This window comes from Sardina pilchardus, chromosome 17 (assembly GCF_963854185.1).
Source record: "Sardina pilchardus chromosome 17, fSarPil1.1, whole genome shotgun sequence".
In the NCBI taxonomy this organism is placed as follows: Eukaryota; Metazoa; Chordata; class Actinopteri; order Clupeiformes; family Clupeidae; genus Sardina; species Sardina pilchardus.
In genome coordinates this window covers 4,067,291-4,093,291 of record NC_085010.1, presented here as the reverse complement: position 1 = coordinate 4,093,291, position 26,001 = coordinate 4,067,291, and the positions used below count along the sequence as shown (strand labels likewise).

At 43.9% G+C, this 26,001-nt stretch overlaps 2 protein-coding genes across 2 annotated transcripts; one reads left to right on the top strand and one right to left on the bottom strand.

The window, feature by feature from the left end:
• Nucleotides 1-2,811: 2,811 nt before the first annotated feature.
• Nucleotides 2,812-14,027, bottom strand: wif1 (wnt inhibitory factor 1). Its single transcript, XM_062518103.1, has 10 exons — nt 13,559-14,027; nt 13,221-13,360; nt 10,913-11,021; nt 10,434-10,574; nt 8,058-8,153; nt 6,975-7,070; nt 6,784-6,879; nt 5,211-5,306; nt 4,764-4,859; nt 2,812-4,297 (listed from the first exon to the last, which is right to left on the bottom strand). The coding sequence occupies exons 1-10, from the start codon at nt 13,698-13,700 to the stop codon at nt 4,167-4,169; spliced, it is 1,143 nt and encodes a 380-aa protein (XP_062374087.1). The 5' UTR covers nt 13,701-14,027; the 3' UTR covers nt 2,812-4,166.
• Nucleotides 14,028-14,589: 562 nt separating this feature from the next.
• On the top strand, nt 14,590-25,896 carry lemd3 (LEM domain containing 3). The gene is made up of 13 exons (XM_062518698.1): nt 14,590-16,072; nt 17,872-17,912; nt 18,043-18,112; nt 18,231-18,307; nt 18,529-18,608; nt 18,995-19,140; nt 19,284-19,385; nt 19,506-19,608; nt 20,346-20,524; nt 21,337-21,418; nt 21,608-21,713; nt 21,999-22,077; nt 22,803-25,896. Exons 1-13 carry the CDS (start codon nt 14,626-14,628, stop codon nt 22,964-22,966), a joined length of 2,676 nt encoding a protein of 891 aa, XP_062374682.1. The 5' UTR covers nt 14,590-14,625; the 3' UTR covers nt 22,967-25,896.
• The last annotated feature ends 105 nt before the right edge of the window (nt 25,897-26,001 follow it).

Below are 26,001 nucleotides of genomic sequence, written 5' to 3'. Positions count from 1 at the left end.
AATGGCTGCTTTCAGCTTTGCCGTGTGTTTTCAGAGATGTATGCCCAAATCCACACCATCAGGTTGGGGCTGACGCGGTGCCACTGTTAAGACCATTAGCAGTGATAAAAGCCTCCCCTCACATTAGTCCTGTGCTCACACCCTATTGGGTGCTGTGGGGGTTCTAGCGGTGCTCCCTAGTCAGAAACAGGAGGTCCGCAAGCAGCCCAAAGCTGACTTCCCTGGTTTTAGTTTAACATCTCCACACACACATTGTAGTGCATTTACTTACCTGCTACCTTAAATCTGTCTGATTTTCCAGTGGGGTGATTATGTATAGGAGTGGAGCTGACGGCTCTCCCAGATAAGACTGCCCATTCTGCGGCCGGGCCTTTGATGTCTTGGTCTCCGCTGGCCTGGCTCTGCATCCTGCCCTGTTCCTTCACTGGGCCAAGAGTGGGATGCTCAGTAAGGCGTGCTCAGCCCAGGGCCTTTGTTGGTATAGCCATTCTCCACACATGAAGGGGGTTTAATTGGTTGTTCTAGTGCTGGCCCTTCTCCCCCCATCATCCCCCCACCCCACCCTAAGAGGCTGATAGTGGCCCACTGCAAAAGAGCCGAGCCTCTTGCACCACCTCCCTGCTTTTGATTAGGAAGGCAGAAAATGCGTTGTTTCAATAGTGGATTACCCCTGCCTCCACCCTTTGGAGAGGCAGAATAACAGAATGCCAGCTTGGACAATGCTATTTAGAGAGCAACACTGAGGACAAGAATGAGAGGGGAGATAGAGAGAGAGGGGTGTGGTGGAGACACATCATCCACATGCGTTTGATTTTCAGAGCTTCCGAACAACCGCTGTCCTTCTTGAAATATACGTCCACATCACAGGAGGAGAGATATTCAGAGGTAGGCCTAATGCTACTTTGCTGTTACTTCTCAAGCAGTAGTCTAGCTGGGTGTCCCGCTTGTGCGAATGAGAAAAAGTCAAAAGAGATGAAACAGCAATGCCACATTCACAGCATTTCTTCTGTTACCACTAGTCCATTTGTCAGTGCATATTTCAAATTCCTGCATGTGTTTTTGTTATTGTTTGATTTCCCCCGTGAAGAGTGACCCAATGGGGCAGGGTGACTCCCCCCCAGCCCTCCCCCCAGAGCAGGACAGCCAGGCAGACTGGCTGCTGCTTTACGTGCTGCTGAGCAGTACAAATAATCGGCTGGGTGTCTGTTTATTTGCGCCTGTCGTCTCTGCGCAATGTGTGTGCGTGTGTCTGCTGTGCAGGAACATGGCTGATTGCAGGGCCCTGGTGTCAGACTGAGGTTAATTGCTATAACGTGAGAGATCACAGACTTGTCTGCTCAGGCAGAAACTGAACAGTTGAAGCTCTCTTTCCTTCAACCTTTCCAGGGAAACGACACAGAAACTTGAAACAGACTATACGCTCATGAAATGTCTGCCTTTTTTTCTGAGGTGTCAAGTTGAATGTCAACACACCTAAGGTGGGAGCATAATTGAACCGCATAGTGTCATATAAGCATGCATGCAATAAAACCGGGCAAAATATCAGATGAGTTTCATGTTTTACAATACTGCTAATGATACCTTAAAGCAACCAAATACAGCCACAACTACCACCACCTATCCAAACATGAATCTTCGAAGGGGAATAAAAATAAAACATTAATCATCTTAGGTTGGCCTATCCCTGAAACACGTCCTGGTGAAACCCAGTGAGGAGCTCCGTCTTGCGCCTGACCCTGTTCAGCCCGTGAGTCAGTGCGGTAATTGTCAGTTAGTGTTACCACCACAGCCGGAAGACGGTGAGGCTAAACCCATACGCCATTTATGAATCAGAGGACATGTTCATTAGGACCAGCAGGTGGTTAAACTTAACCGCTTCAGGGGGCCAGAACTTGTACAGGAAAATTCCTACCCAGTGACTAATGTCAAAAAGAGCACTTTTTAGAGGAACAGAAAATCTGATCTTTCCTCAAGGCACGGTCTGAAAATAGGGTCTCTGGTTGCAGGTGTCACAGTCAAACATGTGAAGGCTGATAGATTACCTTATGAGGATAACTTACATTACTTTGTGAGAATAACACAGGATCAAAAGGATATAAGCACACATTGTCTTGCTAAAAATTATATTAAAAAAAATGAAAACAGGAACTATTTAAATGTAACAAGCCTCCCAGACATCTCTTAATTTTGCGTATATATTTTTTATTGCGCCATGTATCTGTAATTAAAATCAAATGTGGGTTGTTATGGGGAAAAAGATGCAGACACGTGTACACACAGGGTGTGTTTGTCAGTATTGTAAGTAAGCCATCTCTGTGAGAATAGCGGCAATAGAGAGCCAAAGGCTTTCCTTTTTTCACTGCCAGCAGACAGCACTAGACCCACCACAGTCATTCATAGTTCTGTCAGGAGCAGCACAGTTGTAAAACCTGACCCGCCTTTTTTATTGTCTCTATGGCCCAACGCCCTCTGGAAAAAATGACAAAACAAGTTTCAATGAAAATAACGCTGACGTGTTATCCATCTGCACCCTATGAGGTGTAAGGGATTGGCAGTCATTTGAAAGTGCAGACTGATCTAGAAGACCATGACTAGAAAGCAGAAATAAGGAACTACTGAGCCAGATGCTGGTAAAATATTGTTTGTATAATTATATTCACTGATGTCAAAATAACACTATAACACATCTGCCCCTGCTTTACTGTAGCCAACTGTGGTCACCAACAATATCATTCACACAAGAGCATTAATCTTAAAGATTCTTTACAGAGAGCCAAAGAACAGTAAACATACATTTGATAATATCTCACCTCTTCGACTCTTACAACTTCAACCTTTTAGTCTAAGTCCCTGCTCTTCCCTTTCAGCCTGTTTGACCATATGCACCAGTCCCCTCTCTATGGATGGGGTACCCAATGCAATGGGTTCACATTGTGATATCAGAGAAATAACAAATAGGCCACATTAGCATTTACAATCATTTATTTCAGTTATACATTAATTACAGTGGAGTGAAAATCTCAAATGTTAAGATTTGTGTACTAAATGTTTATTATCTGAAACTATAATGTAAGCAAAGTACTTCTTCAATGCCCTCTAATATGAAACTATCAAGATATATTTCAGCTTCACATAAAATTATATGAAAAGATAAATACTCTGAAAAATCGACTGGACAAATATAGAGCTAACAAGCTACAGTATTTGTATAGAAAATTAAGGCAGTTGTGTAATAGAGATTTGCCAGTGTAAGTGACTGGTATCTATGTGAGTTGAGGTTTCTAAGAAAGATTACAGAAATCCCATCAGCTTGGCCCAGCAGGATGTAATGACTACTGGTTGCCAACGTAGCTTTGTATTAGCAACAGGTAACTGCATTCTTCTCTTCTGACGTGTATGTACTACATAGCTTCTCTTTAAAGTATTTGAGGAGCATGTGAAAAGGCTTCAGGACAGACAAAGGGGAACTACTGTAGGCCAGTAATTTGAGTAATTTCAGCTTTGCTTTTGTTCAATTTAAAAATGTGGCTTTACACCATAATATTATCCATTTATGCCATCTCTGACACTTCAAAATAACAAAATAGATCTTATGAAGACATAGGCCTAGCAGTCATACCCAGTAAATTATAATGGTTGATCACTTGACAAAAGGCAAAGCAAAGGAATGCTTTTGAAATGTAATACATTCCGTGGCTTCTCATTCACTTCCGAACTCATTGACTCAAGGGCAACAAACATCACAAGGGATGAAACCCACAGAATAGCAACAGTAAGTCCTATTTAGCTTTCAACTAGTGGGCCTACAAGCTGTGTTTTGGAGGCCCTAAGGAAACTCCCTACCAGTCTCAAAGCAGCACCTGCACAGCTCTGTACTAACTCTTTTCAGATGGATTTACCATAAGTGAAGGGGAAGCGCTACAAGAGGGAGATGAAAGACTGGCCCTCTGCATGGTTTATGGTAAGAGGCAGCGGTTCAACATCCCACAGGGTGCCTATGAGTCAGACTGGCATCACCATGGTAATGGTGAATCCTTACAATGGGCGAGGCTGTTTCAAAGAGTGTGAGGGGTTGTGTGTGCATGCGTCTTTTTCTGTGTGTGTGTATGTGTGTGTGTGTGTGTGTGTGTGTGTGTGTGTGTGTCAGCAGCAGCAAGTTGAAATGCTCATACAACATAATTGGACTCCGCAGGCTGACTGGTATCAGTGGTGTCCTTGGATTCCTTGGTGGATGCCGCGTGCGGCCTCATTTTGGGGTTGGATGATCGGTGACTGGACGCTGCACCACCTCGGTACCCTGAGGAAGGAAGTGGTCAGAGAGTAAGCGGTCAGGAAAGTAGGAGGTCAATCTGTAATTTAGCCTCCTGGAACAACCATGGAGATCCTAGTCCACTTCTATCTGAAAACATCTTATCTGTGCATGCTTGTATTCAGTGCCATCTCTTCTGCACTGTACAACATGTGTAGCCCCTTGGCAAGGCCAGCTTGTGCTGTACTCATACGTTGTGTCCAGCCCAATAAATGAGTGTGAGTTTAAAATGTGGCGTAGTTATCTGACTTAATCATTTAAAAACATCCGGACCTATCCACATCCACTTATGCTAGTGGCATTTAGGCTCTGCATGGAGAGCATGAGCGGATATAACGTTACAGTGGATTACATGCGCTCATCCGTTTACACATGTTAATGAACAGTTGGAGCTTGGGAAAGGCTCTCCAGGGCTGGAGCAACTCTTTGTGGTGTGATTGGGTTTCCTGCTCACTCTTGTTGCAGTGACGTCCATGCCAGCCCTCCTTACACTGGCACCTGTTGGGCTCCACACAGGTCCCATGTGCTCCACAGCTGGGCTCACAGACAGCTGCACACACACACACACACACACACACACACACACACACACACACACACACACACACACACACACACACATACATCAGTACACATCATGCACACAGACGTCAACATACAGAGAGACACATTGTTTAGTCTTATACGGACCAAGACATGCAGGACTTACATGGTGTCAGTCAAACAGAGTTCAGAAGAACACTACCGATACTTGCACCCCATTGACTGCCCGTCTGTTCACCCATGCATGCATAATGACACTTAAAGTAAATATATAATGTATATATGTATATGTGTCTGTAGGTAAGCATGCAATGTAATATAATGTAATGTGCTGTATAAGTCAGGTCTTGTGTCTTACCCTTGGAGCACAGATCACCGTGGAATCCTTTGTTACATTTACACCTGTTCCTCCCCATGCACTTGCCTCCATTTCTACACTGCTGGTGGCATTTACCTGGACACAGGTGGGGGAACAGAAGCTGTCAGACAAACACAGAGAATCTACTCTTTGACGGAGGCTCTCATAATCACCACTGAACTTTCCTGATGTGATTTCAATCATTCAAAAGCATTCATTCACATTTTTTATCTTGTAAAAACGCAGTGAGAAATACCAATTAAGTAAATCATCATTCCAAGACGATGACGAATATATTTATACAGGTACGCTTGTCGAATTCTAGTGACTGTTTGAAAGTATGCCTCTGTATCCGACTCTTCACTTAGGCACTCAGAGCGGAAATCAGTCCAGCAGTCGGACTGAGCAGAGGCAGAGAGAAACGACAGCAGATGTGTGAAGAGGAAACTCAATGCGCTTGAAAAACACAACGCTGCCGTGAGCGGATTGATCTTTTCTAAACGCTCGGGGATCCCGTTACGCCTGCATATTTGATCAAGACCATCTGAAATTTCAATGGCCCCTTTGTTCTTCTACATATCACTGAAACCCATATCCGTGGAAAGAGACAATAGGGGATGCCTTAAAAGAAACACGTCTGAGGGACCATAACTGGTACTGCTTTACCTCAAAGCCAGTTTTGACAGGAGCCGAACATGATACGATAAACGAACAGAGGGCATTAATAGGCTTGGTGTTCATGTAAATATTTCAGCAAGGGCTTTTTGATATTGCTTGTGTTTTCTTTTCCAACAGTCCTCTGGCACCAGATGAGATTACACAAATTGCTGGTATATGCCACCCTTTGAACTTTAAACTCAGGAGAGTGAAAACATCCTGTGTTCGACACAGCAGGATGCAATTTGGATGCAGGTCTGGGCCACTGCGACAGGGCCTCTCTATAAGAGCTTCGGGCCAGTAAGTCGGCTTTACAGCAATCCAGGCAAACTTCAAGACCCACGTTAATCACAGCAGTTAGTGGACTGTTGTTTTATTATTCATGACACATGCCGTATTAAAACTCTTGAGTGTACACTCCTTGGACATACGATGTCCTGGGGCCGCATCTGAATGCATACTGTTAATGCATTGTCAACAGGGAGCCCCAGTGCTTATGGCTGCTCCTACCGACAGAGGAAGGGAAACAGCCCCAGTGGTGATAGTGCATCGCGTCATTGACTAAAACACAGGGAGGCCTGAGCCCCTGGCACGAGAGTGAGAACACACTTTGGGTTTATTTGGGAAACTGGGCACAGGGTGTTATATGGGTGGTGATGTCATCTGTAGACAATGCTTCCCACCCACTCTCTCATTCTCTCAGTACCCCCCCCCCCCCCAGTCCCCCCTCTGTGGGAGAAGCAGCCCATCACTGGGTTCACCTGCTCAAAACTCCCCTGTCTCTCCACAGAGCGCAAGTATGAGTGCAGATGGCGGTGGAACTCAACACCATAGGATGGTGACAGATAGAGTAATGATGTACCACATGTGACCCAGGTGTGTGTGTGTGTGTGTGTGTGCATGTATATATACTCACTGATTTCACAACGGCTTCCCTCATAGCCCGCGGGGCAAATGCACTTTCCAGGGTGAAAACAGGTCCCCCCATTTAGACAGGTGGTGGTGCAGTTTGCTACAAACAAACCCCATGTATGGTTTAAGCTTTACATTGGACGGAAACAAAATGAACAGCGTCTGACGATACTGATCCGTGTCGACAGCACGTACCTTTGTCACAGCTGGCACCGTAGTAGCCGGGTGGACAGAGGCAGACGCCGGGGCTCATGCACAGGCCGCCGTTAAGGCACCTCGGGGAGCACAGGGCTAATGGGAGAGGACAGCGCAGGTTGACCACAGCACAGTGAACACAGTGGGCACAGTGAGATTGGAACCCATTGGCACCCATTCATAAAGACATCTGCATTTCCTGTAGGAGGCACTAAAGATCTTAAGTCGTCTCCTGTTTTATGTTTCTTTTCCCTTTTGAGTCATTCACATTTACAAAAAAATGCTTTTCTTCTGATGTACACGGGCAGAGATAAGCTTACATACTTACAACATTACAAATGGTACAACTAAGTAAAACCAAGCTTAAGTAAGACTGAATAAGACTGAGCCTTACTTAAGAGTTTCACATTAGCCTTTTTATTTCAGATATGCATGGGGTAATTTTTATACTTATAGTGTTTCCTCTTGTTTTCTCCCTTTTAAGTCATCATAAATAGATAGCTAGATATATAGATCAACTATGTGTGATGTTGTTTAATTAAAGAACTGAGAGGCTCATTATAAAGGATGGGATGGATAAATGAAAAATGCTGTTTCTGGATACTTTGGTCTGGGTGCCGTGGCAGTGAGCATTAAAGGGGCACATAAAGGAAATTAAAAGCATTTTCAGTTCTTCTGGAAAGCTCTCTGAAACCACTCTACAAAGCTGTAAATAGATGAAAAACATATGTTTGTGCCACACAACCTGCTGGGTATTATTTTTTTCAACTTGGAAAACTTTCAAAATACATATGCCTTCTTTTTCCATGGCTTGCATGTATCAGGCTGAACTACTATGTAATTTACAATGCCTGGTGATGTGTGGCTTGCAGGCAAGGCAGAGTTACCACAGCTGTAACCTTTATACACACTTTCAACCACAAACTAATGCCTTTTTATACATGTAAAGAATATTAGTCAGATTGAATGGGTAGAGGAAAGTGGTCTTGTTCCTGTCTTATGCTGGTTTTGTTGTGGCATTTTTACAAGGCTAGACTTGCCCCTGATCATTGGACCTAAAATACCATGGGACTAAAGCCGTACCTTTCTCACAGTGTGGCCCATAGAAACCATCTTGGCATTCACAGACGTGCCTTTCATTGCAGAAGCCTCCATTGCGGCATCCACCGGGACACTTTGCTGCAGAAGAGGGAAACAGAGATAAATACGTAGTAAATATTTACTTGTCTGTTGCCATCCTAAAAGAGCCACCCATCATTCTGTTAAATACAGTGTGGAAATGTCTTTGAATTACAGACAAAGAGAGATGGCCTCTGCTGGTGATGAATAGGTGCTTCTAGCGAGGCTGTTAAAAGGGATAGGTTGGTGTGACTGGTCGAATTAGTGTGTGAGATATCTGTTGAATGTTCTGGGCCATTTCACTCATATTATGTCCAAAGTCAAACCATATCAGTCACAACAGTCTGAAGGCAGAGACATAGGTGCACCTGGCAGACCTGGTTTTACCCAAATTCCTCTCATTCTACCAACAAAAGCAATGTCTCTGAGATCCACAACTGTTGACCAGCTTGCCCCGAGGAAATCTGGCAGCAGTCCTTCCGTCTCGGAAATACAAGCCGTCTAGTCTTTTATAAAACACTGGCTTTGTCTCCTGCGCTTACAAAACATATCCTGTCTGACCGATCCAGGTTCCACCAAAGCATTATTTATTTTTCGTTCACTCCATAACAAATATTTATTTAACTTCAAATTCTTGCCTATGCACATCATCCCTCTCTAATCACAGTAATCAAGCCCTGTACTATGTCAAACGGCTTGACTCAAAACCATAGCATCGCTAATTACTATGTTAACTTTGCCACTCTCTTGCCTGCAATTACAATAAGGAGACTTGAGAGGAATTCCATGAGACCGCTGTTCCCCAAACGTTTTTCCAAGGCAATCCTCAGCTGTCACCCCTGAAAGATGTTGCTTCCTCTCAGTCAACTGGCCTGGGCCAGATGGATCATTTGATCTGGGATGTGAGTGAGGATGTGGGGGTGCGCTGGAGGGGTGCAGAGAATGAGGGGTGTGTGTGTGTGTGTGTGTGTGTCTGTGTGGAGAGAGTAGAGTTCTCTCACTTCTAAAGCTGCAGCTGGCAAAGTTCACATGACATCATTAAGCAGTAATGATGGCCTCTTCGAAGGACCAGGAGTGCCAAACATCCCACATCATTCACTCACTCACTCACTCACTCACTCACTCACTCATTCACTCATTCACTGACTCACTCATTCACTCAGTTAGGGTCTCTCTTTCTCTAATTCATTCTAATCATGAAAGGGTGTGACTCCCCTTTCAACATCTCCATAGACTTCAAACACTATTTCAGAGAAGTAATTATCAACACCAACTAGACTTACTATGATGTACAATTATTTCCATTTATATTAGGTTAGACCATGAAAATTCTGATTACACTTCAACAACAACACTCTTACACCACACAACCCATATTTACAATCTATTACACCATATACATATGTTATATATACCCTATGTACATATTTTTAATGATAATATGTGTATATTGTATACTACCATCTGCACTATCAACTCCCACTTGAGTGGTATTCTAAGTGCACCAACATTGTGCATACACCCAAGTGCAATAATCCAAAAGCTAATCCATTACATTGCATTACCTAATATCTTTGTTAAGTATTATATTCATTGTTTCATTGTATTGTATGCAGCCCAAAACATTGATTTCAGCTCCACATAGCATAGCGCAGAGTGAGAAGGTGTCCAGTGTGTTTCAAGAGGATGAGTTCATACTCACCCAGTGTGACGACCGCCAAGAGTATTTACGAGTGTGCGTAGTTACGCATCTACTCATATACGTATCACAAACGCATTGATTTGGGACTCTGGCACTTCATTCATATTTTTTCTTGAATTCCAGCAGTCAAACCACTAGAATGTGGCTCTCTAAATGAACTGCTGGCATGATGAGTAGCAGCAGATGTGATGTGTTATTAAACTGCACATGTCCCTGTGTTCTGGGCCACAGACCACAACAATTGTCTGTCATCAAACTGGGTCCCAAGATCTTCCTTGTTCCTGTTCCCATTCAAACCCAGTACTTTCATCATGACTGCTATGGAGATTTAACTCCTAATTTGGCATCTTATACTTAAACCGAAATGGCCAAAGAGGCCCTTACAATAAGAATGGGTAGACAACACCCTGCTCAAGGAGCCATTTTCATTTCTGGTGTGTGTCTGAGGTAAAGCCTTTGGTGTTTTGGGATGTAGCAAGTGTATATTTTGTTTACAGTGGGGGAAAAGGATTCAAACTCTTTGGACATGCTGTTGCTTGGACTTAAGTCAATCAACCTCTGGACCACACGGAGTACTTTTCACAGTCCCCCAAACCCAGTGTTCCCAACACCCAATGTACAGTTTACTGGAGACTCACCTCTCTGGCAGGTCTTGAAGAAGATGGCATTGTGTGGAGTCCTCAGGATGATGTTGCCACCACCATCCATGACCAGTATGGTGACCTCGAAGGCAGCCACACCATCCTGATCGCCTCGGCAGGGAAAGCCCACCTGAACCACTGATTTCAAAACAGATTTCCGTTCATTTCCACACATTATACTGACCCAAAGCCACACATAAGCACCTCATCTCTAAGCTGTATTTGTTTGCCAAGCACAATACACAGTATAAAATATGTTGAGCACATTGAGAGAATTTGGCTTATCTCCATGAAAAACCCTCTGAAGTCTTCAAAGCTCTCTTATTGGGTGTTCTGACATGTTGGACAGAACACTATCACAATCTCTATTATTCACTATCGAAATATGTTTTGTTCTATTTTGCAATGAATACACATTATATCAGTTCTTTTTATCAAACAAAATGAATGTATCTGTATGTTCAGAGTATCCCAACCTGAGGCCTTGTGTGGCACTGAGCCAAGTAAAGGAACGTTGACGACTGGATCATCCATGATGTCTTTATCTAGAGAGCGAAGGGTCTGGAACTCATAAAAATATTCTGCCTATAAATAAACATAACATGGAGACTTTGTTAGTTTAGAAAGCTCTTCAAGTCCTCTAATCATGCAAAATGGTACAGAATAAAAATGGTTGATGATACCACAAAACCTCTGGAGACTGACTGTTGAAGCAGTATTATGAAGATGAAACAAAATAGCTGTGTATAGTATAACAACAATGTAACGATAGAGGCCAACTACACCAAAACAGACACATCGTCAAATGCACAAAACCACATGGCTCTTCAGTCTCCACACTCACCCAGCTCAGCTCCTAATCAGTGGAAGGTGATTCTTCCTATAGACCCTTTCAATTTGTTCCTAGAGTTTTTCTGGTTGAAACACTGAAGGCCAATGCAGATACTTTGAAATGAAAATTAATCGGACTTCAGTTTAATGCTCTACAAAATGTCAACGTAAAAATATTACTTTCCTTTTTTTTTGGTGTCTCCAAGTTACCATTGGCACATTAGTTTCTGTGCCACCGGAAATGCCTTAGGAACGTACATGTTTGTTTATGCTGTTGAAAGGGTCTATATGTTGTGCTACCACATAGCTGCATTTCTATGGAAAATGAATGAGTGAGCGAACCGAAAATATCACCTGAAACTGTACAGTCTCCACTCTTGTATACAGATTTGAATGAATAAGCCCACTTCTTTGAGAGAGATTTGTGTGACTGTGAAAAAGTTCATCTATTGCCATGCCATAAGTCTTTCCTCCCTAAATTATGTCCTCAAGTCTTTGAAAATTACACACTTGTCAAATAACAGCGATGGCACTGCAAAACACACAAAGGGAGATGAAAGGCTATGGAGAGACGCAGTGATTTCTCCTCTCTCCCAATTTCACCGTGTAAAAGCAGCACAACGTTTGATGAAGGAAAAAGTACACAGCCCGTGTGGAGAGCCATGCTAATCCTGCAGCTGAATGCTAATAACCAACACAGATAACTGCCGGCCAGCCTTTTATGCCTGAAGCCTTTGTTCTTAAGCCTTGGCGGCTGGCTTTGAAGTGTGGGGGCAACAGGGCCCAGGAAAGCGAGGTCTCTCTCTCTCTTGCTCTCTCTCTCTCTCTTTCTCTCATGCACCTAGTTGACATGCAACTTGTGGATTCTAAAATGCTCATTCACATCATTCATTAGGGGACTAACCCCATAGTTTTCACAACAACACCAACCACAACAAAAAGCAGAAACCCTGGAGTAAGAAAACAACCACAACAAGGTGGGTGGAGTTCTACAACTAAAAGATTCCCTTGAAGCAGATGTGCAGCAGAATTACATTACACAATTCCCCTGAGAATGTCCAACAAAACATTTGTATTGTATTGTATTGTATTGTATTGTATATCAACGTATTGCTTTCCTGGAATTATATGCAACCTAATTATTTTCAATAAGAAATAGTCTACAATTAAATTGCATAATGCGCCCTAAAACCAGGTCAGGTAACTGTTGATGCGTTAAGGAGACCGGCACCACAGGACAGACTGCAGTTAACCATTATGTCACTACCATTCCCAAAGCTGTGACTAACAAAAGATTATCAACAAGCAATAACAACACACAAAGTGATCCCAAATGGAACTTTCCCCTTCCAATAAAGCGGGGCTTCTGGCACGCGTCTGAGAATTTGACCAATGTTTTCGATGCGCAGATGGGCCAGATGTTTGGCACATGCCCGCAGAGGCGGGATCTCGGCAGCTTTTCGCTTTGATCCTCGGACGCAGATCTACCACACCAAGATGTCAAATACCGCAAGAGATGGGAATTACAATATTAAAAAGGATTAACCAACATTTTGGGCAGGATGAAACAATAAATACCTGAAAAATGTGGTGGCACTTAAATAACCCCGGAGAGAAGCATCTCTGTCAACCTACCCTCTGTAAATGGCAAGTGTAGCCTACAGTATAGCTACATCTGTTTACAGACCTTCATGTTTTCGGAAGTTGTAGCCTAGCTATTTCAACTCAGCAGTTGCCAAGAATGCCGGTAGGACAGTTTCATGGCAACAGCTTTATAAGGCTATCCTACAACTTCAATTTCACCATAGCTTCTATTGGACTGGCTTTCATATCTCGTGAGTCATTGTCATGTGTTTTACCAATGAAAAGTTATGATATGCTCGTGTTAAAAGCTCGTTAAAAATAAAGTCTCTCTATATAACAGTGCTAGGCTATACTGAAAGTATACAGTACCTGCCCTGTTGCTTGCCAGGTGAAGTTCACGTGGTGTATATTGACAGGAATTGCAGGCATCCTCTGTTGTGCTTTTTTGAAGTCGTGAGTAAATGGGGCCATTTTTGCCTCTGACACAATTAAAATGTCCTCTTCAAATCCTGTGGAATCATATAAGTATTCTCAGAGACATGCATAATACGAATAGAAGGTACGAGTTAAGTTTAGGCTATGTAAAAGTAGGCTAATGCAGAATTTTCCAGGCTATTGCAGAAAAAATCATTCGTAGTTAAGAATACAAAGTTGCACATTTTTCAGGAATATATGATGCAGTTAATTGCATTGCTTTCGCCATTTACCAATTAGTATCCTAGCCTGGTTGGCATCGATCCACATGTACAAACTTCCTTGCTCTTGGGCAGCCTCGGTTACCAAACTTCCCAAAAGTAGAATAAAGCTCGCCTTTAGGCGGAATAGTAAAGCAGGTGTCTTGGAAGCCATTCCGCGCAGGTAGCTCTAAATTGCGCTATAAATGGTCGATGTCTCTGCCGGGGTCTCTTCCTCGTGTCCTTACAACTGAATGCCTCTAGTCCTGGATTGACATAATGAAATGCCAGAACTGCGTCGCAAGCTACTTGTATTCAAAGGGCTTTGTAGGATGGATCATCTTCCACAAGGTGGCGCAAGAAGACAAATGGGAGGTTATGATACTGCCAACTACAGTATTGTAGCAATTTTGACGAATATTACACTGTCATGACACAGCATGTCGCTAAATAATAATTTGTTTCAATAAAAAAAATCTGCATCTTAAAACTTCAGTGAATTGGCCTAAAATATAGGCCATCTGACTTTCAGTCTCACACATGATGGGCATAAATCTTTATTTCACAGACTTGGGATAGGAAAGAAAAATGCCAGTTGATCACGTTGTATCATGTTATTTAGCCCTGTGTGAAAACATGTTGTAGACTACCCTATAGCCTATATGTTATCCTAGGCTAGAGTCAGAGATTTAAAAAAAAAATGTCAGCGTGTGATTTTAAGGTTTTTGTAGGCTAATCGACGAATATTTGTTTTTAACATTGCTTTACTTGGCATGATTAATTATGAAAAATAAACTGGTGTGTGTGCAGTCTTCTTATCTAATGCAATTAAAATAACATAATAAATGAAAAGTCTATGCATACTTAACATAATCTTATAAAGCAGTTTTGTATGAACATGAGCACCTCGGCCACGTAGTTTAATAATAATAAAAAGGATAACACCCTGCAATGTAATTGGGCAGGTGGTTGTTCATCTGCAGACAATCGGCTGCGCTGTGGAAGTTCAGTGAACTACTTTTTTTCTTCAAGTTTACCGTCTGGGTTTGCTCCATCTACGTCACTTCCTCCACAGCTTTCTGTGTGAGTTTCGAGCTAAGATGGCGTCTGCACAGTTAACGGATGAGGAGCTTTTCTCTGAGTTAAAGCGCTTTGGATTCTCCCCAGGTCCGATCTCGGAGAATACACGGCCCGTTTACCTGAAAAAACTTAAGAAACTACGTGAAGAGCTACAACAGCGTGGATCTAGATTCGGGAAAACGCGAAACAGCGGCAGCATCAACAACAACAGCGGTGGCAGTGGTAATAGCAGCAACACAGCGGCGGGAGCTTCGAGACCCAAAGCCAGGCCAGCCAGCAATGACGTCACGCACCTGAGCACAAGCCGGAGCCCCGGCGGGCGCCCGACCCTGAACGAAAAGCGTACAAGCGGGGGTGGGAAGTTCGTTTTGGGATTTAGCTCCGATGAATCGGATGCCGAAGTCCCTCAGAAAAAGGAAGGCCCAAACCATAGCAGTAGTAGGAGAGACCGAGGCTCCGGCTCGCAGCGCCAGACAAGGCCTACAGGAACACCCACTGGCGTTCGCAGAAGCCCAGGAGTCAGTGTGAACAACTCCTCGCCCGCGCTCCTAGATAGTCTGAGAGGCGCCACCGGATCTTCTTGGTGGGGCGATCGAGACAAATCCTTTACAGCACGCACTGAGACAGACGGTAGGGCTTACGGTGAAGTCGATGAAGACGACGACTACGAGGAAGAGACTGAGAGGGACACTCGGGCTCTGAACGGCAGCAGGGCGTCTTATACTTTGCATACCAGCAAGCTTCCCGGGGATTACTCGGATTCGGATGAAGAGAAAGAGGAGGGGGGCACGGAGAAAGAGCGTCAGCGAGAACGCCGACTGACTTCCTCACGAAGTCATACGAAAGCTACACATTCTCCTTACAAAACTTTCAGTCGCTCTCTAAGCGGTCAGGGAAAAATGGCAGTCGGAATTCGAGTAAATGACACTTCAGACGCTAGCAGTCTAGACAGGGCGCGGGGGGAGGAGGACGACGACGAAACCACGGGCGTTGGAGAGTCTGTCCTGAGCAGTGGCCTGCTCAACCGCCACCATCCCAGAAGGTCTGTGTACGCCTCAGGAATCATGGACGAAAGCATAGGGGAGGGAAGTAACAGCAGTCCATCCGCATATCTCAAAAACAATATTGATAGCGGAGATGGGGCCACTACCAGCAGCAGATTTAGTATTGGGTTCAAACATAGGTATTCCCCTCACAACAGCCTCTCGGGCACCTACCGGCCCAACCATTCGAATCACACGGGGTCGAACCATGCATACAGCCAGCCGACCCACAAACAGAAGCTATCTGTTCCGGAAGACGAGCTTCTGCAGCAATTTAAAAGGGAAGAGGTTTCAACAACTGGCGGCTTCAGTGCTCACTACCTTTCCATGTTTCTTCTGATTGCTGCCTGTCTGTTTTTCGTGCTGCTTGGCCTCATGTACCTGCGCATGAGAGGGTCTGGCGCCTCAGAGGGGGATGTTGCTAGTAAGTATGCTTACATACTTCAGGTTTCTGTAAAATACTTTTTATATTCTCATGTTGACGTTGTATTGTGTTACATGTTACAGTCCAAACCTTATGCTTAAGTCATTTCAGCTTCAGGGTTCAAATATTTCAAATGTATGCTCCTGTCTATCTGAAATGTTTAGGCTGCAAATTGATGTTTGCCCAACATAGTTGTGGCTGGTGTGGCATTCATTTTAAGGTGAATAATGAGTGAAGTTTGAATACCAGAATGCCAAAACAGGTATGTGGTGTGTCACCCTGTCTGCCACACCCTCTCAGAAGATGGTGGTATGCAGAAGCTAAATCACCCTTAAACAATTATCTTTGGGCAGATAATTCTGACCTGTCAAACTGAGCATTACCTTTATGTATGGCATGTTTCCCAGAACTATTGAAATCATTCCACTCAAATATGCTCTCACTCTCAAGTCCCTTGTGGACATGGTGTCCAGCCCAAGTGGTGGTGTGGTCGTTGGGGAAACCTCACCTGCCAGGTGTTAATGCCTTGTCCTCCCCCCAAGGCCTCCAAGTCTCCTCACTCAGTTATCAGCGTCACCCCTCCAGTTGGGTTTGGGATGGTTCAGTGAAGTGCAGGTTCATTTAGGTAGCATTTGGCTCTGAGTAAGCCTATATTGCTGTGCTTACACTTGAGCTTATCATTATGCTATCCAGTTAGCTTGAGCATGAAGTTAGAAGCATGCACGAGCCGTCAAAAGGTGCACTATTTGCAGAGTTGTAATACATCCGTGTGCAAACAGACGTGCTGGATTTGTTCTCATTTTTGACTCCTGATAAGGTTGCCGTAGATAGCACTCGCACCTGTTGCCTCCTCTCAGGCCTCCCGCTGTGCAGCATGATGGCACAGATAGCCAGGGCTCCTGGAGTTGAGTAATGCCGCCTGGCCTGGGCCATAGGTGCGCTGGGAGGCTTTTGCAGGGAGAGGGTTACGCCGGAGGTGTGAGTGGCAGACATCTAGGTCACAGACGAGCTAAAGTGGCCTAATTGTTTCGTTCTCCAAAGACGCCATCGCCAGGAGTGGATGGGTCTGGGCTCGTTTAACTGAAAGCGAGTGAGTGACCAGCCTTTTCCCTGGCTGTCTGCCTTATTCCAGCCCTAGACACACACACACACACACAGAGAGAGAGAGAGAGAGACAGCTTCTGTTATTACAGGATAAGGACGTTTAATGTTACATAGCCTCACCTGTCGTCCAGTGTAATCTTTATCAAGGCGACTTTCTGGAATAGGCCTAGTCTGAAGCTGACCAGTCACACTGTTAGATTTTAACACTATCTCTGCCCAAATGAGCAGACCACATCACTTGCTCAACATATGGGTTCTATGTAAAATACATGGAAATGTTAGTTGCCAAACTTTGAGCTTGTTGAGTGTGAAGTGTTTCTGGTCATGCGGACAGTTTGCTGTCGTCCTCCGCTGATGAAACTCCCGTCGGCAGTCCTCAGATGTCAGGTCCAGTGTTGCTTGTCAGGCCTGCCGCAGACACGCTGTCTGTGTCTGTGGTCGGGGCATGCACATTGTAACCCAGCTCAGCTTGGGCAGGCTCCAGCCGGAGGAGTGATCTCCATGTTCAGACAGTGACTCAAGAGTGAGGCGACCGGCGTCTGCACGATAGTCACTCCCACTCAAGGCACTGTTGGGAAAGATGCTCTCCTCTTTTACATGATGTAACCCTTTAAGTGGAGCCAGACTGTGTTGGAGCTGGGGGTTCGAAAACATGGACGTCGTCTGATCAGAATTTCTGTCCCTCTCTTTTGCAGTTCGGAACCACCCGTTTGGCACAGAATTTGATGCACGTTATGTAAGTGTGGTTTTAAGATTCCTCTTTTGTTTCCATGTGCTGCAGAGCACTATGCAATCAGGATGTTTACTTTTTTGACAACACTGTCAGACTGCTCTAATAACGAAATCATCCATCTTGAATTCCATAGACCATCAAAGAAAAAGACCTCATCCTCAAACTGCTGCTTCATTTACATGATCACCTTGCCAGTGTTGCAGGTAAGATCCCGGTCTCAGTTGCTATGCAACTTTGTAGCAAAGCATATTTATTTGGCTCCATTGTATGTCGTAAAGACTGATTCCATTCATAACCAACTATGCCACTGACATCCAACAGGTGAATATGACTGTGGAGACCAGAAGGCTGTGTCAAACAGAAGCTTAACCATGAGCGATGCTATAGAATATTTAAAGGTTTGTTTCTGCCCCTCTTCACACATAGTAATGCAAAGGCTTGGTAGTCATTTGCACCAACACTGGTTGCTGTTTTGCATTACGTATGAAAGCAGTACTTTGAGCCACAAAGCCGTAAACTTTGCTGCCAATTTCTTCCCGTAGCAAACAAATGTCTGGTATCATTGGAGTAGAACATAAACATCTAATCAATCTGTCAATGGCCTTTTTGTCCCCTTTAGCTTCAAAATGCAGCCTATGATGGTTTTGTAGAAACTGCTTTGGAATGGATCATTCGGACTGGAGAGGATGTTGGCATACGGTAAATTCACTTATGTTTCTTTTTAAAATCCTGTGATTTCTGTCTTGCATGTTCGGAAAGGCAGACGCTGCCAGTTGGCAGAAATAGATGCGTGTGCTAGTAGAAGTGCACATACATTGTCCGTGAGCGTTCAAAAGTAATTGCATTTGAATGTAATGAAATGTAATGTTAAGAGCCAAGTCTAGCTGCAGATTATTGTCTGGGCTGTGCTAATATGATTACTGCTGATGCTAGGAAATAAAGCAGCCTTGGATCCCAGGCTACTTTGTTATAGGCTGCCGTAGACAATGGCAGGCGCCTGGGCCTCTGTTTTATCTCGTCATGGCTGAGAGGGTTGTGTGCGGAGCTGGCCACCTAAAGAGCCTGTGTCTTCTCCCGCCACTCAGGTTGATCCCGGGCGCCTCGGAGGAGGCGGTGACGGACGTGTCCGAGATAAGCCGTCTGGAGTCCACGCACCCCAAGATGACCTTCCTGTGCCGCTTCCGCAGGGCCTTCTTCACGGTCATCCTCCGCGTGCTCCTCATCCTGGCAGGTACGCAGTCCAATCGCCGGAATCTTAACGGATGGATCTCAGTGAAAATATTTCACCCAAATAAAATGACATTGAGACAGTTTACAAACAGTTAAGTCTGTTGAAGTCACTCATTGTTGGTCTGGCTGTATGTGTGTGTACAGGTATTGGGATTGTTTGGGGCCTGCTGAGCTACATGAAGTACCGTTGGAGGAGAGAGGAGGAGGAGACCAGGCAGATGTACGACATGGTGGAGAGAATCATTGGTACGGCACAGTGGAAGCTCTCTTCTTATGGAAAAGAAAGCATGTTGCTCTCGTCTGGGACTAAATGACAGTAATCTGTGATGTTTGAGTAATTAGTTTCCCTGTGTGTGTGTTTTCCAGACGTTCTGCGGAGCCACAGTGAGGCTTGTCAGGAGAATAAGGACTTGCAGCCCTACCTGCCCATCCCACATGTGCGAGACGCACTGGTTCAGCCTCAAGACAGGTGGGTTGTGGTCTTAAATGAAGGAAGCCTTAGCTCTTCCATAAAGCAGTTGTGAGATGATGAATGCTTAAAGTGTTTCCTGTGCCTTGCTTTGAAAAATGGCTGTAATGTAGCTTAAAGAATCCCCGTGAGAATGTTAGTGTCCCACCTACACAGGCACATGTGTTTTGAAATTGGTCTAATTTATTTTCCCACTCCCTTGTCTTATGGAAATCTTATGGAAAATTCCTTCACGAGTGAAGAATTTGATAAAACCCTATTGTCACACTGTATACATACATTAGCATTTATTGTGGCCAGCCCAGTTCCATTGATTATAGTAAAAGCTAATTGTTGAGCGCCTGCTTTTGCCCTGCTGTAATACTAATACTTTCATGGGTCCAAATATGGATGTGTCCTGTGCTACCTACTTCCTTTTGACGTAGCGTTATGGAGTATTGGTCTAAATCTAGTGAACTAACCATCAAAAAGCTTCTTAGCATTCTAGATGCGAATATATTGTTTCCAAATAGTTGGCAGTGTGTCCTCTGAAGAATTAACTGCACCATCATTGCAGTGTTGATCATCCTTAATACATGGGAGATAATGTAATCACTGTCCAAGCTAGTTTACAGAATTGATCGTTCTCACGTTTTTTAATTTGGATGCAATTGATTTGTTTTGGCTGACTGGATTATGTACGTGGCTGACCCCTGCTCAGTGAATAACAGCGGTTGTGTGTGTGGTTGTTTCCACAGGAAGAAGATGAAGAAGGTGTGGGACCGAGCCGTGACGTTCCTGGGGGCCAATGAGTCGCGCATCCGCACCGAGACGCGCAGGATGGAGGGAGCTGACCGTGAGGTCTGGCGCTGGCTGCAGCCCTCTCTGTCCTGCGACAAGATGTCCATGATGCCCTCCAAACAGTGGCAAGGCAAAGGTACTGACTCAGCTGCAGTCAAGTCTCCTGTTTAAGAAAGAAACGCAAAGTATAGGTATTCTGCACTTTGCATTTAAATGTTCTGAAATAGGCTTGCAGGTTTATGATGCGTTCATGGTACAATAGCATGTTTGAGATGAACAAAATGTCATTTACTAGAAAAGATTACATGAGCATAATACTCATTATAGGCCATTTATTACCTTTTTTTCAGGGGAGGTTGAAATGAGAGTTCAGGTGTGCAAAGCAGATTTGATGATCTGTCCTCTGCATGTCTGTGACTATTACACTTCACTACTGACCTGTCACATTCTGTGATGGCAGAATCAGCACGTACCTGCCTGGTCTGAGCCCCAGGCCAAGTTACAGTATTTGTTTGTAGTCAGTGCAGCTGCTGTCCACACTCAGCTCCAAATTGAATGTTGAGTAGCAGTCTGTGTAGCCCTCTGTTCTATGTAGTGCACAATACAAGCGTTTTGAAATGACAATCACAAATGTGATGAAAAATTATGCATTCCTGTGAATGCATGGGGTACATATAATGACCAATATATTTATTTATTGTATTTATAGTAGTGAATAAGAAATGAGTTATACTTATAGTGGCATAATGCTGCCAATGTTGAGAGTTTTTACACAGAGACCCTGCTGTACTTGATAAGCCCTTTTCTAACCTTTAGCCCTTTTAAATTGCCCATTAGGTTCTGCAAGCCTTTTGATATTTCACATAAGGCCTTTGCATAATGACTGAATGCAAATGCTTATGAGATGCAGTTCATTAATTTCTCGCCTGATTTGGTGTCCTACTTCAGCATTCCCACTGGACAAGAGGAACTCTCCACCCAACAGTTTAACACCATGTCTGAAGATCCGCAACATGTTTGACCCTGTAATGTGAGTAGCTCATCTTCCACTAAACTTTAATTTTACATATTTTAGATTGTGAGTAATGGAACCACTACGTAGTAATTGATTCTTTAGTGAGCACAGAATCAATGGCTCCATAGTAGCTCCACTACACGTAATATAGAACATGTTGATGGCAGGGCATTAACCACTCCCTCTGGCCTTCCTTCCACTCAGGGAGGTTGGGGAGAACTGGCACCTGGCCATCCACGAAGCCATTCTTGAGAAATGCAGCGACAACGACGGGATTGTGCACATCGCCGTCGACAAAAATTCCCGAGAGGTTGGTTGCACTTTATTCCCCTGGCTCCTCATGACATGCTATACATATATTGGGATGAGCCCCAGCCACTGGTGATCACTCATGCTCTCTTTCAGTTTGATTGAAATGATTAAAAGGAGTTTCGACTCTTTACGATTTTTGGTTTTGTAATGATTGTTTGCGTAAGGCCTGTGTTATTGTTCTTGTTCAATCACTTGAGTCTCGGAGCTAAAAATGACCAGAAATGGCCGCACCCAAAATGTCTTTGAATGTCACCAAACTGTCTGTCCCTCTCGTCCTCTCCAGGGCTGCGTCTATGTGAAGTGTCTCTCAGCTGAGCACTCTGGCAAGGCTTTCAAGGCGCTGCACGGCTCATGGTTTGACGGTAAGGCCTTGGACTTTAAATACGGGCTCTTAACGTCTGTTAACATTCACAGACGGGTAACCAAATATGGGGAACTTTGTTAGTGCCATCTCAGGAAATCAGTTTTCTCGGTTTCCTATACAGTTTGTAGTGCATTAAGAGGTAATAAAAATATGATCATGTAAGTAGAAAATCTGTATAATTATATTGCAGCTATAGCAAACTCACTACAGTTAAAGCGTTCCCATGATATCCTCTTCATGTGTATGCAATTGAATTAAAGGGGACACTTAAGTTTTCTTAGGCTTTGTATCTTTAGAAACCCAGTCATGTTTTTGAATGGCCGTGCATCTTCCCCTCAGTTTGCCTTGAGATGGGAGAAATACGGATTTCAACGTTGGACTTCCTGCTTCCAATGATGTAAAATCATTTTACATCATTGAAAGCAGGAAGTCCTATTCATGGGTTTCATTGAAATCTGTATTTCTCCCTTCTAAAGATGCAAAGCTTAATGCTAATCGGTGAAGTGTCCCTTTAAGTGTGTATGCATGTCTGAAGTACTCGTGTGTGTGTGTGTGTGTGTGTGTGTGTGTGTGTGTGTGTGTGTGTGTGTGTGTGTGTGTGTGTGTGTGTGTGTGTGTGTGTGTGTGTGTGTGTGTGTGTGTGTGTGTGTGTGTGTGTGTGTGTGTGTGTGTGTGTGTGTGTGTGTGTGTGTGTGTGTGTGTGTGTGTGTGCTTGTGTTGCAGGTAAGCTGGTGACGGTGAAGTACCTGCGGCTCGACCGCTACCATCAGCGCTTCCCCCAGGCGGTGGGCAGCACTACACCGCTCAAGCCCTCCAGCAGCCACATGGACACCATGTCCGGCCTCCGCCACCGCACCAGCACAGCCAACTCCCTCAGCTTCTCCTGAGGAGCCCTGCGGCCTCCCTCACACCTCCCTCGTCCCCACTCTCCTCCCTCCCTCCCTCCCTCCCTCCTTCCCTCGCTCCCTGCAGTTTTTCCCAGCACCTCCTCCCCGCTCTCTGCTGCACACGTGCCTCTCCCCTGACCAGGAGGCGCGAGAGCTCCGGGCCGTGGCAGCCATGTTTAGGGGTGGTGGTAGGGGGACGCAGAGGAGGCCGCTCTCCTCGCCGCCGCCAGCCTGTAGCTGCGTGAGGGTTGCTAGGGCACACCTGAGGGCCTCTCCAGAACACCTGAGCGTGCTCTCGAAGGGGCGACCGACTAGTCGGGAGCTACACACGAGCGAGCGAAAATGCTCTGCCCTGCTTTCCTGCTCACCTCCTGTCTGGTGCAGTGGACACAATTTCTATCTCCTCTTTTTTTATAATACATAAACTCTATGGATCTAAGGAGATGTGGCTTCCAGTTATAATGTTCATATTTAAAAAGGTATATATGAGGGAGACGCGGCTCTCTCTCTCCCTCTTGCGTGCGCGCTCTCTATTTCCCACTGTTTTTATGAAACGTCCCTTTCTCTCCTGATCAGTGGAGGAAGTGGGGGCTCTGCATAGCTGCATGTGCTGGTTAAAGTATGCCTATATTTAAGCTTTGAATTGTAACATAAAATGTGGATGTTTATTTCTTACAGATGTTTTTTTTTTTTGTGATGTAATCCTTTTTTTTTGTAGTTTTAGTCAAACAAGGAAGGCATGCACAAACACTTATTTGGGGGTACTGTAAATATATAATGTATGAATGGTGGAGGTTGAATTTGTCTGTATAGAATGCAAAAAAAAACCACATAAGCTCTCTGTTTCTTGCCAAGAAAATAGTAACACTGTTTGCATCCATTCTTCAGAGATGGAGGGAGATGTATTGACTAAGATTGTGCTGGGCTCGATGGGTGTTTGAGAGGTTAGCAACCCGATGAGATGCACCTCGGGCCTAGTGTCACGAGAGGAACATACTGGTGATTGAGCGCCTGTCCTCAGCACGCCGTTGCTGTGTCTATCCCATTTCTGCCATACATGTATCTCGCTCAGTATTCACTGAAGACCTCCCAGCCAGACTATATTCCATTGTATTCCATGGTTATATATATTTTATATTATCTCTAGCAACTATGTTTATTTGTTATGATTGGTGACAGGATGACATTGACATTTGTCTACACAGACCTCTACTGGTACATGAGAACAATAACACTCGTAATGCATTGCGAAAGAATTTTTTTTTGGTTACTTCTTCATCTGCCATTGGTCTCCTAGAGAGCTTTAGATTGTTCTCTCCACTGAGACCATGCAATATAACTTCTTGATCAAATATTCCAAAGAAGCCTGTTTGGACTGGTGTTCGTAGGCTCAGATTCCTTGGTCAGGCAAACTGTTTATCTTGATGGGATGGCCTGCAATGGATAGAATCAGATTAGATGTGATAGTTTCATTGTGGACATTGGAAGCAGCTTGCTTTCTGTTCAGTGTATATTTTTATTATTATTATTATTATTATTATTTTGAGGAGGGAGGTTGCTGGACAGTTGACAAGAGCAAGTCTTTAAATCCTTGGGGGGTGGTGGTGGTGGGGGCGGGGGGGTTAATGGTGTATCGTTGGTGTTTCTGATACAGTTGCCCGTCCTTCTGCCCCATGTAGTCTTTAAACACTTCATCTGTGATGTCCAGTTGCTTGTGAGATGTTTCGAGTAGTTTCTCACTACAGAATTGCTACTAGGTTCATCTGGCTGCTGTCATTGAACTCTCCTTTCTCTCCTTCTCTCTCTCTCTTGTGTGTTTGGAAGATGCAGTGTAGTTGATCACAGGGTGCAGTATTTGCAGCAAAGCGTACAATTGATGCACAACACATGTCATAAGGCTGGTGCACACTACCTGCAGCAGAGAACCTCATTGTGCCTTAACTTTGTGCTTTATTAAATGACTGACACTGCATTTATGGGGAATGTATTTGGATTTCATAGGTGTCAGTATGGGTATAATCGTTTAAGAGAAGATAAGGTCACTCTAAAGAGGGGCTTTGGTTGGATGTTTTTTTTTTTTTTTTTTTTTCTGCTGACAGCAATATGCTGGATGTTGCTTAATGATAGTGTCTGCATCCAACCAAATGCCTTTTCACAAGTTTTAAAAATGACGTGTGTTGATCTGTCTCTTCATCTGTTCAGATTGCGCACACTTATGTTTGTCAGCTTTTTTTGTCAGTTAGGGAGACCTTAGATTCATTTTTAAACGATCAACTGCACAGAGCTAATGTTATGTAAAAAATAAATAAAAACTCAAAATAAAAAATAAAGTCAGAGGTTGTCCTTGCTGTATATTATGTTTATCCCTCCTGTTTTTTAGGTCTGCAATTGATTGTGGTGCATCTGTCTGTACAGAGAATGAATGTTGGGTCAGTGTCATGCCATCAGTCCTCAGTGTGGTGTATTCTGATGTATTTATGTGTACACTGTACATTTATGTAACTGTAGTATGTACTATTCTGCAGCTTAGGACTGAAATTGTACTGTTGCGTCAATCAATATTCCTAACCTGCTAGCCAGAGGGGAAGGTGTACAGTAATGCAGACATTTTAAAGTTCAAATGCTTTAATGTAATTTGTCCCTTGTCTTGTTTAAAGTCTAATTAAAGGTTTGGTAGGGTTTTGAAAAAGTGATTGTGTTAATATTTGGAGAGGTATATAATGTAACTTTGAATTATTGTTTTTGTTCAATTTTGTACATGGAAAGTTTCAGTTGGTTACCATATTTGATGAAGCATAGCTCAAAAATTGCAGCTTCTACTTGAATGGATGAATTATTTGGTTACATGGTTTGTTTGAGCAAGCTTTTTAGTTGTCACTGCTGCTGACATTTTGCTGCATTAGTTAAATAAAATCTTATTACTTGTGATACATTTCAGTAAAACGCATTTTATATAAAGTATATTTCAAGTTCCAATGCTAGATTTGATTAACGGAAATGTGTCTCTTCAGTAACTACTGAACAGTATGCATTAG

Excerpts from the sequence above, each read along its gene's own strand:
- wif1 (XM_062518103.1), bottom strand. The coding sequence starts at position 13,700 with ATGGCTTCCAAGACACCTGCTTTACTATTCCGCCTAAAGGCGAGCTTT. Across the intron at positions 13,361-13,558 it reads CCAGGCTAGGATACTAATTG|GATTTGAAGAGGACATTTTA; the intron begins GTAAATGGCGAA and ends ATGATTCCACAG. Across the intron at positions 8,154-10,433 it reads CTTCAAGACCTGCCAGAGAG|CAAAGTGTCCCGGTGGATGC; the intron begins GTGAGTCTCCAG and ends CCTCTTCTGCAG.
- lemd3 (XM_062518698.1), top strand. The coding sequence starts at position 14,626 with ATGGCGTCTGCACAGTTAACGGATGAGGAGCTTTTCTCTGAGTTAAAG. Across the intron at positions 19,386-19,505 it reads CATGGTGGAGAGAATCATTG|ACGTTCTGCGGAGCCACAGT; the intron begins GTACGGCACAGT and ends TGTGTTTTCCAG. Across the intron at positions 21,419-21,607 it reads AACATGTTTGACCCTGTAAT|GGAGGTTGGGGAGAACTGGC; the intron begins GTGAGTAGCTCA and ends CCTTCCACTCAG.